The sequence below is a fragment of the Gasterosteus aculeatus genome, chromosome X (genome assembly GCF_964276395.1).
Source record: "Gasterosteus aculeatus chromosome X, fGasAcu3.hap1.1, whole genome shotgun sequence".
In the NCBI taxonomy this organism is placed as follows: domain Eukaryota; kingdom Metazoa; phylum Chordata; class Actinopteri; order Perciformes; family Gasterosteidae; genus Gasterosteus; species Gasterosteus aculeatus.
The window spans coordinates 13,057,788-13,068,847 of NC_135698.1; the positions used below are offsets into that span (position 1 = coordinate 13,057,788).

The window sequence follows — 11,060 nt, forward strand, 5'->3', positions numbered from 1 at the left end:
CAGTACAACTCTGCGTCTAGTGAGTCACTACCTGTCTGCTGGCGAGTGCCGCATGTGATGAATGACGTTGCCCTCCCGCTTTATAAATCTCCTCGCCTGCATGTCTTTCTCCGCTGACAAATGTCACTGTTGTCTTTTTTTAAATCAGGCGAGAATCAACTGTTGTTCTCATTAACACAAAGATGTCTCTTTCCCAAAGTAGTGTAGGCTCATGGGGAAAAGTGTTTTTGAGCCCCAATGCAACAGTAGAAGGCTTAAGTCATTGACACTGTACATCTGGACTCGGATTAAACTGTTAATTCAACTATGACACATCCCAGTGGTCTAATTAACTCCAGTTCAACAATGTGCCACTGGGCTAATTCTCATCCGTGCCAAGATTTAAAGCACACCAACACCTTTGCTTCCAGCAGCGAGATTTAAGCCGCCGTTTGTTGACAGCCGGCCAAAGGCAACCTCACAGCACGCCGCTCCTACTCTTTAAAGTTGTTTCGTGGCGTTTCCCATATGGCTAAAAACAAATTATTCCCCCAAATAAAGCCCCTGCCATGGACTCTTAATGTTGTTGACTTTGGGGTTTGTGCGGAGCTCACAGACATGGTGTCACGCCCTAATTGTGTTCACCCGTTTTCACCTGTTTTTCCCCTGTCTCCTCCCACACCAGGTGTTCCCTGTTTGTCAATTATCCCTTGGGCATATAACCTGTGTCTTCTCCCTGTTCTTGTTGCCAGTTCGTCTTGTGTGTTTCACCAGGTCTTACCAGCGTTATATCCCAGTAGTTTCCAGTAGTTTCCAGTCAATTCTTGAGATCCCCCGTGTACTGACCCCTGCCTGCCTCCGACAACGACACGGCCTGCCACCTCTGTACCTCCGACGTCCTGTGTACTGAACTTCGGCCTGCCTCCGACAACGACACTGCCTGCCACCTCTGAACCCCTGATCTCCCGTGCACCGAACTCCTGCCTGCCTCCGACAACGACACTGCCTGCCCGAATTCCTCTTCATTAAAACCCTTATTCCCCATATCTGCGTTTGGGTCTCTGTCTGAGTTGTGATAGTACGAACTGGCCATGACAGACCCAGCAGAACCTGACTCCCTCCGGAATGCCGTCGCTCTTCAGGGAGTTGCTATAGGAAGGCACGAAGACATCCTACAACGGGTCATGGAGGGACTTCAAAGCCTCTCTGACCACCACGATCGGACATATCAATCCCTGATGGAGCAGTTTCGTGGGATGTCTATGGGACAGTCAACTACAGCGGGGCTGACACCTGCCCCAGACCAAGGTGGCCTCGCAGCAAGTGCGGCCTTGCCGGTAACCAACACGGCCCCTCGGGAACCCAACTTACCACCTCCTGAGCGCTATTCTGGAGACCCGAGAACCTGTCGTTCATTCCTCTCCAAGTGTTCCCTGATCTTCGAGCTACAACCATCCTCGTTTCAATCGGAGCGTTCCAAGGTAGCGTACATCGTTTCGCTTATGTCCGGGAGGGCAGGAACTTGGGCTACGGCAGTGTGGGAACAGCAAACACCCATCTGCTCCAGTCTGGCTGCCTTTATGGCCGAAATTAAGAAGGTTTTTGAGTCACCGGTGTCGGGGAGGGAAGCAGCGCGTAAACTCCTGCGACTCCGACAGGGCTCTCGCAGCGTGTCAGACTACGCGGTGGACTTCCGCACTCTGGCTGCGGATAGTTCATGGAATTCAGACTCTCTCTTCGACGCTTTTCTTAATGGGCTGTCCGACATTATCAAGGATGAGCTAGCAGCACGAGAGCTGCCCCCTGATCTCGACTCCCTCGTGAACCTTTCTATGCGGATAGATAGCCGGCTGCGGGATAGAAACCGGGAGAGACAATCAGCCCCCCCTAACCCCCCACAAACTGTAAGTATCCGGCTCTCCAACCAAAGAGACACTAGGGGCTCAGCAGAGTCTTTCCGTAATTATCCGAGGCCTCACGAAGTCGATAGACCAGAGCCCATGGACCTCGGAAGGGCGAGAATAAGCCCTGCTGAGCGGGAGAGGCGATTTAGCAGCCGCAGCTGTTTGTACTGTGGCACTTCCGGCCATTACATCTCCACCTGCCCACTAAAAGAGCAGGCTCATCAGTAGGGGCGGGTATGCTGGTGGGCCAAACAGAGACTCCCTGGACTCATACTACCCGTGCCCCGCTGCATGCAATTCTTGTGTGGGGGGCCCAATCCAACACCATCAGAGTGCTCATTGACTCGGGGGCTGACGAGAGCTTCATTGACTCCGCCCTGGTCCAGCAACTGGGCATCTCGACCCAACGCCTCTCCACTCCTATAGAGGCTCGAGCCTTGGACGGCCGGCCCCTTGGCAAGGTGACGCTCTGTACCGTTCCAGTGGTTCTACGCATCTCTGGCAATCATAGCGAGCCCGTCAGGTTTTTACTTATAAGTTCTCCTCACGTGCCTGTGGTTCTGGGCCATTCCTGGCTTCAAAAGCATAACCCCCTCATTGATTGGACAACGGGCTCCATAAAGGGCTGGAGCCCATTCTGCCACGCCCACTGCTTGGGGGCTGCACAACACTCCTCGCCTTCCCCCAACCCGGCATCGGGGGACCCCCCTGACTTGTCCTCCGTTCCGGCCGAATACCAGGACCTGTGGGAAGTCTTCAGCAAGTCCCGGGCGACATCTTTGCCCCCGCACCGCCCCTATGATTGCGCCATCGACCTATTTCCTGGCACTTCCCCCCCTAGAGGGCGTCTCTACTCCCTGTCTGGTCCGGAGACCAAGGCCATGGAGGCCTATGTGGAGAGCTCTCTAGCGGCAGGAATTATCCGCCCGTCGTCATCCTCTGCGGGGGCGGGATTCTTCTTTGTGGACAAGAAGGATAAATCCCTACGCCCCTGCATTGATTACAGGGGCCTTAATGACATCACCATCAAAAACCGCTATCCGCTTCCCCTCATCTCCTCAGCCTTCGAGCTCCTTCAGGGGGCGACGGTCTTCTCCAAACTGGACCTGCGAAATGCCTACCATCTGGTTCGGATCCGGGAAGGGGACGAGTGGAAGACTGCTTTCAACACCGCTAACGGCCACTATGAATATCTAGTGATGCCCTTCGGTCTGACCAACGCCCCTGCAGTGTTCCAGGCACTGGTCAATGACGTATTCCGGGACATGCTGAACCGGTGCGTCTTTGTGTACCTGGATGACATCCTGGTATTCTCCCGTTCTGCCCAGGAGCATGTTGCTCACGTCCGCCAGGTGCTCCAGCGCCTCCTAGAGAACCAGCTGTTCGTCAAGGCGGAGAAGTGTGAATTCCACCGCTCCACTATCTCGTTCCTGGGATACATCATTGCAGCTGGGAGCATCCGGATGGATCCCTGCAAGGTGAAGGCGGTGGAGGAGTGGCCACAACCGCACTCCCGGGTTCAGCTCCAGAGGTTCCTGGGATTCGCAAACTTTTATCGTCGCTTCATCCGGGGCTACAGCACCTTGGCAGCTCCCCTCACCGCTCTCACCTCTACCAAGGTCCGCTTTCGCTGGTCTCCTGAAGCGGCTCGTGCTTTTGCAGATCTCAAGCAGCGCTTCACCACGGCCCCCATCCTCATCCAACCCGACCCCTCTCGCCAGTTTGTGGTGGAAACGGACGCCTCGGAAGTGGGCGTGGGAGCCATTCTGTCCCAGCGCTCAGCCCTCGACCAGAAACTGCATCCCTGTGCCTTTCTCTCCCACAGACTCAGTCCAGCGGAAAGGAACTATGACGTCGGCAACAGGGAGTTGTTGGCCGTCAAAATGGCGTTGGAGGAATGGAGGCACTGGTTAGAAGGCTCGGAGCTGCCGTTTTTGGTTTGGACCGACCATAAGAACCTTGAGTACCTTCGCAACGCTAAAAGACTCAACTCCAGGCAGGCCAGGTGGGCTCTGCTATTCAGCCGTTTTAATTTTCTTCTTTCGTATCGCCCTGGCTCCAAGAACGTGAAGCCGGATGCCCTGTCTCGAGTCTTCAGCCCTGCTACCACCCCTCCGGATCCCGGGCCCATCCTTCCCACTTCCTGCCTGGCTACATCCCTGGTCTGGGAAATAGAAGCGGAGGTCCGCAAGGCACAGCGGTCAAGCCAGGTCCCTAGGAATGTTCCTACAGGCTGCCTGTTTGTTCCGGACCCCATGCGGTCTCAAGTTCTGAAGTGGGGCCATTCATCCAACCTCTCGTGTCATCCCGGGGCTCGCCGGACCCTTGCTTTCATCCGTAGGCGGTTTTGGTGGCCCACCATGGGGGTGGACGTGCCCTCTTATGTCTCCGCCTGCACGGTGTGTGCACAAAGTAAGACCTCGCGGCAAGCTCCGGCCGGCCTCCTTCAACCGTTGCCTACGCCACGCCGCCCGTGGTCCCACCTGTCACTGGACTTTGTGACCGGTCTTCCTCCTTCCGATGGCAACACTGTCATCCTCACTGTCGTGGACCGGTTTTCCAAGGCAGCCCACTTTATCCCCTTACCCAAGCTCCCCTCTGCCAAGGAGACGGCCCAACTCATGATACAACACGTCTTCCGGATCCATGGACTTCCCACTGACATGGTGTCGGATCGGGGTCCCCAGTTCGCATCCCAGTTCTGGAAGGCGTTCTGCGCCCTCATCGGGTCGTCAGCCAGCCTGTCCTCCGGATTCCACCCAGAGTCTAATGGTCAGTCGGAGCGGGCCAACCAGGACCTGGAGACTACCCTGCGGTGCCTTGTATCTTCCAATCCCACCACTTGGAGTCGACAGCTGGTCTGGGCGGAATATGCCCGTAACACCCTTCCATCATCTGCTACGGGCCTCTCCCCCTTCGAGTGCTCCCTCGGCTACCAACCTCCCCTTTTTCCTGTCCAGGAAGCGGAAGTGGGGGTGCCCTCAGCCCAAATGTTCGTTCGCCGCTGTCGTCGGACTTGGAGGAGGGCCCGGATTGCTCTTCTCCGGACGGCATCCAGGTATCGCCGACAGGCTGACCGCCGTCGGACCCCTGCTCCTCGCTACCGTAAGGGGCAGATAGTGTGGTTGTCCACTCGGGATCTGCCTCTCCGTGTGGAATCCCGGAAACTGTCTTCCCGGTTCATCGGCCCATTTACCATCTCCAGGGTCATCAGTCCTTCTGCTGTCCGTTTGGTTCTTCCTCGTACCCTTAGAGTACACCCCACCTTCCATGTCTCCCGTATTAAACCTGTGTCTCTTTGTCGCCTCCTTCCCCCCCCACCTCCTCGGCCGCCTCCCCGGATGGTTGACGGGGGCCCAGTCTATACAGTGCGGCGTCTCCTGAGGGTCCGACCGCGTGGCAGGGGTTTCCAGTACCTGGTTGACTGGGAGGGCTACGGACCGGAGGAGCGTTGCTGGGTTCCTTCCAGGGACATCTTGGACCCCTCCCTCATCGCCGACTTTCGCCGTCGCCACCCCAGTCAATCAGGTACGGCACCAGGTAGGACGCCAGGTGGCGCCCCTAGGAGGGGGGGTACTGTCACGCCCTAATTGTGTTCACCCGTTTTCACCTGTTTTTCCCCTGTCTCCTCCCACACCAGGTGTTCCCTGTTTGTCAATTATCCCTTGGGCATATAACCTGTGTCTTCTCCCTGTTCTTGTTGCCAGTTCGTCTTGTGTGTTTCACCAGGTCTTACCAGCGTTATATCCCAGTAGTTTCCAGTAGTTTCCAGTCAATTCTTGAGATCCCCCGTGTACTGACCCCTGCCTGCCTCCGACAACGACACGGCCTGCCACCTCTGTACCTCCGACGTCCTGTGTACCGAACTCCGGCCTGCCTCTGACAACGACACTGCCTGCCACCTCTGAACCCCTGATCTCCCGTGCACCGAACTCCTGCCTGCCTCCGACAACGACACTGCCTGCCCGAATTCCTCTTCATTAAAACCCTTATTCCCCATATCTGCGTTTGGGTCTCTGTCTGAGTTGTGATACATGGAGGCTTCAGAGGGGGTTCATGTTGGACCAACAGACGTCGGCCACCACTGATCTCCGTACATCTCGCTGAGCGGAGGCAGTTTGTGTGACATTCGTTATGGTTCCTCTTTACTTTGAAAGGCTTCAATCTCGCAGGAAAACACGTTAGAGATTCTCACTGTGGATTGAGGACCGACTAGCTTGTCCGTTGTGATCAATCAGGTAAAAGCTCTCAGACCTTTAAGGGGGTTTCATTGTTTTTGTATTCACATTTTCAAGGAGATACTGGTCTACAACACGGACAGCTTTGCACACTGTACTGATAAATACCTATGAAGTACTACTGTTTGCAGGCGACTGACAGAGTTCAATCAATGCCTCTGCAAGAAAACACATTTACCACATCGTGTGTGGTTTTATAGCACAGACGTGCCGTGGCCGTCTAATTTACCCTGAAACATGATGTATTTTCATGCTTTAGTTACTTATTTTTCTGAGCTCAATTGCTCAAATGATTGTTTTACTAAATATGTTTTATATTAACTTCAACAAGCACGTCTGTCCACATGCCATGATTGAGAAGGTAGAAGCTCGGGGACGTTATGTGAAAAACACTCATTCACTTTCTGTCCATGAGTGAAATGATTGATAACGGTCTCAGGTCTCAGTGGAGACGGGTGGAAAGACCCAGAATGACTTTCTTAAAAAGGTACAAATTCTGCTAGGGTCCCCGCTATTGAGTATATATTTTTAAATCAAGGTGCAAAGCTTTTTTTATTGGGAATTATGAGCCGGACTAACTTTTTGACACGGCCATTGGTCAAAGCGGAAAAATAGTTTTGCAGTTAAAAATAATGAGTGACGTTTGAGGAGTTGAAGCTCTGACTGTCTACCTTCTGGCACGGCTGAATTTGACTCCACGGCACACAACCCTAATCAGCTGCTTCAAAACAATCATTAACTAACCTCCCGTTGCCTCCTTCTTTTTCTCTGCCTCCTTCGCTAACAGACAACAGAGGGCGAGAGTCTAGACAACACCTAGAGACTCCTCTCTCTCTCTCTCTCTCTCACCCCACGTCACCCCACGTCATCCCATTACAAGCAGGACCTCACACACAGCACAGACACTGAAAAAATGCTTTTGTAACACAATTTCCAGCACATTTGCACAATTCATTCAGTCAACAATGTTCAGATGGAATGTGTTTTACTTTCAGTGAAAAAAATGGGACCAAAGTATTAATTTGGCGCTGAATCCTGCACCCTTTCAAGGCTTTTACGGCCACATGACAAATGTGAGTGCATGTTTGTTTTCATGCACTACTCCTCAGTACGGCTACTCTGTTAATAGTACAGCATGTCCTACATGCAGCTGAATGAACAATTTCATATAACTGCTCTGCAAATGTCCTCGGAAAAGTCCTCGAAGCAGATTCTTTATTTATTTATTTTTGGCCCTGGAGCTTTATATTCACAACGGTTTGTGCAGTGCACTAACGAGAGCACACACTTTTAGATTTAATCTGGTGAGGGTGGACTTGTGCAAGTTGACATAATTGCTTTCAGAAGTGGCAAAATTTCAGCTGTTTACAAAAGAGTCTTTTAACAGCCATAACCACACACAAGTAATTTGCCCCAACATTATAAACCAGCGAACCAATTAAATCTAATTTAACACATTTGCTTTCTTTAATCCTTTGATGTCAGCGTACAGAATCAAATCAAATCACTGTTGTACATTAAAGTCTCCTTCTCACATGTTACGCTTATCTAAAGTAACCATTAAAACTATAAACAATGGGTTTTCTTCAGTTACACACCAATCTCCTCTGCGTTTATACAGGCTCTTTAATGGCCTAAAGGGTTATAAACCTGAGCCATTGGCCGTTATATAAGTAGTGTCCTCCCATAGGTTGTGAGGTTACAAGCACGCCATTCATAGGCTGCCTGTGAATGGTGTTTGGAGGAAGCCATCTGCTCCTGTTTATGGTTCATTAACCCCGCTACCCCCGGACTACCAAGCTGCCCCCACAGCAACAGGTACAAGAAGCCAACTGGAATAAAAAACACAATAGAACTGACTTGTTTCTGCTTCAACATACTCCTTAATTCAATACTTGACTACTAAAGAGTATTAACCAGAGGATCCTTACCGTCCCAGTAGTCCATAGGCATACAAAGAATCCGCCAGGAGTAATGTGATCTCACCCTTTTGCATGGACATGACACACTCCTCCAGGGCCTACAGGTGTCAAAGCACAACATGCTACTTAGGGGAATGACTTTTAACACACTTGCACTAAATACGTTGAAGCATAACTCTGTTTTATGCAATTATTTAATCGTTTCATGCATGTGGACCAGCTCATAACCGCAATCTCCAGGGGCGACAGCGTAGGTCAGTTTATTAAGACTGAAATACTTCAACAACTGTTAAGTAACATAATGATACGTGGTTCCCACACGATGAAACTAATTGATTTTGGTTGATCCTCTGACTCCTTAGCTAGCACCACCATGACAAAACTGACAACAGTCCCAACAGCCTTAGCTGTACTTCATGTTTTGTACCAGTTAGTAAATGCTAGCATGCTAAATTAACATGGTAAACATTGGACCTGCTTGCCATCAGCCTTATCAACGCACGGTGCTGATATGTGGTATTTGGCTCAAAGCACCGTTGAAGACAACCTACATGCGACCCACTAAAATACCCTGCGAGAAAACTGAGAGGTTTACCTGGTTAACATCTCCCTCTCCGATAACAAGGGCGAGCTTACAGTCCTTCTCCACCACGGTGCGGTCCTCCAGGACACACTGCATCTTCACGGTAACCGCTTGGCCCCAGGTGGGGCTGAGCGTGTCCGGGGCCCCGAACTCCACTACCTTCTTCCTCAACAGACGATCCTCTGTGTGAGGGGAGAAGAGAAGGTCATGCTGGAGGAAGCGGAGTTAATCTGCATGTTGGTGGTAAACACATGCTCAGAAATTCGCCATGCTTGAATTCGTTGCCATTTTAGGTCATTTTATTTCTTTAGTGCAAACTAAAATATAACGTTTAGCTTTAATTAAAGGTGAAGCACTAGTTACAAACCAGATTATCCACTGTAACTGAGTCTAAGGTGTGTCTCTACAGGATGATGCCTCCTCACCTGTGATGTCTTGCCAATCGTCTGCCGCAAACAGGTCTTCAAAGGAGGAGGAAGTCCACTCAGCAGTCACACACTCTGGGAAGAGACTCTCCGCCGAGCTGTCTCTCTCCAGGACATCATCCTCTGTTGATGGTTCTTGAAATCTCACCATCTTCCAGCTGTTTGTTTTTTTCAGTTTCCTCTGCTGCTTGCATCCCGTGTCTCCACTTTTCTCGGGACCAGCGGGGGCTTTCGCCTCTGCGTTCTCACTCTCACCTGCACAGCTCTCCGTTTCAGCCGGCTCCTTGCTGTCCTCTGCAGGCCCGCAGGGCGGCTCGGCGGGACTGTCCCCACCAGCGAGCTGGTAAACCTCAGACACGGTACGCTCCACTGCAGGATCCTCGCGCTCTCCACTACACGGCTCGGTTTCCATTTCACTGCCGAGAGCGATGGACGCCACCTGCATTAGCCTCCAAAAGAGATAATCCTGCTAGTCGGAGCCAATGTTCCACTCGGGGGCCGCAGGTTGGTAGTAGTTCGGTCGGGAAACCAACTTCTGCCACCTTCAGCGTCTCAAACCAAAGAGAAGATCTCCCTGAGGTTCAAACCCATGTTGTGTTATATTAAATCCAACTCAGAAGACATCCCTAAATCCTGCCTTCGTGTACAGCTTTTAGAAAAAGCTTTTCCCGCCGGAGGCTTTGTGATTTCGGTTGTTCTGTTTCTTCTTGGCCTCCTCCTGCTACCGCCTGTGCCGGTCCCGGGCTACATACAATAGTCCAGTGATGCGGCAGCGACCAAAAATGACCAATGTTAAGAAACTGCAGCGCAAAAAAACAACGCAGTCCCAGTCGGCAGGCTTGTGCATTGGTAATCTGCAGGATTAGAAGAGAAAAACCTAATCTGCCAGAACGTCTGTAAGCTTCTTAATGACTTCACCGGCGTGCCCCACAACACAGCTCCCATGAACGCAGTTGACCAATAAAGATATGAAATGTAATGCAATTTGCTTTGAGAGATTTTTGTTTTTGCTTTTAAGTGAATGATACAATACTAATTACCCGCAGGCTGTCAAATTTACAGTAGAATACAGATTAAAACCTTTTTAAGGTTTAAAGCAGATAACCATCTCATGTTGTATAGTTCATTTGGACATTTCACAACTATGCTTAAAAACTGAAAACATGTCTTTGTTTTTAACCCATGGAGGTTAAATTATTTGCTTTTGTCAGCTGTAACCAGAAACTATATTATACATTTTTCTAATACAGATACGTTTTAAGTATTAAGTACTCAACTAAGAAGGGGAAATGACAAAAATAAGTTGTGGCACTGCAAGAGAAGATTCATTTAGACAGAAAACTTCTACGCAGCCATATGGTAAATGAAAACAACTTTCCTGTGGGGCTACGCTTTAATCTACAGCCAAAGCATGGTGTCAATCAGAGATTAAGTTAATCCAAATTCCATATTTGGGAACTTTCATTGAACTGTTTTTGATTTATTCTCTTTTTTTGCTGTCTTTTAGTTTGCATATCTTTAGATTGTGGACTGCTGTTTGAAGAAAGACATATTAATATGTTTTAATTAATTAATATACATATATTTAGATAATACAATAAGCTTTTTTAATACTGAAAAGTGTTCTTGTAAATATTGCCAACCCATAATTTGCTACATGTAAGATGGCACTTTTATATTGTTGGTTGTATTCATTGGAACGCTACATTCCACTTTTTATTTCAGTAATGAGTAAAGTTAGTTTTACAAAGTCACTCTCCCCAAACAAACATACCTATGTGGGCATAGACCTCTCACTCGGGTGCGTTAGCGCTTCCTCGCCGGTGTGTCACGCAGAAACACTGTGGCGCCTTTAAACCGGTCGGATTGCATCTTGGATAAACGACGCGATAAACAACCTACAGGCTGGAAACCTTGAGGGCACGAGGCGAAAACCCAGTGTGTGTGTGTGTGTGTTTGTGTGTGTTGTGAAACGAAAGTAAAATAGTTTGGTTTCCACACGCTACGTG

The 11,060-nt window shown here is 50.2% G+C and overlaps 1 protein-coding gene across 1 annotated transcript in view; it reads right to left on the reverse strand.

The window, feature by feature from the left end:
• Nucleotides 1-10,997, reverse strand: part of fkbp16 (FKBP prolyl isomerase 16) — a 22,913-nt gene extending 11,916 nt beyond the window's left edge. The window contains exons 1-3 of the mRNA XM_040163030.2: nucleotides 9,052-10,997; nucleotides 8,639-8,808; nucleotides 8,053-8,141 (exon numbers count right to left, since the gene is read on the reverse strand). Coding sequence (XP_040018964.1) covers nucleotides 8,053-8,141; nucleotides 8,639-8,808; nucleotides 9,052-9,496 — 704 coding nt within the window. The 5' untranslated portion in view covers nucleotides 9,497-10,997. The remainder of the gene's footprint in view (nucleotides 1-8,052; nucleotides 8,142-8,638; nucleotides 8,809-9,051) is intronic.
• Between the last annotated feature and the right edge of the window lie 63 nt (nucleotides 10,998-11,060).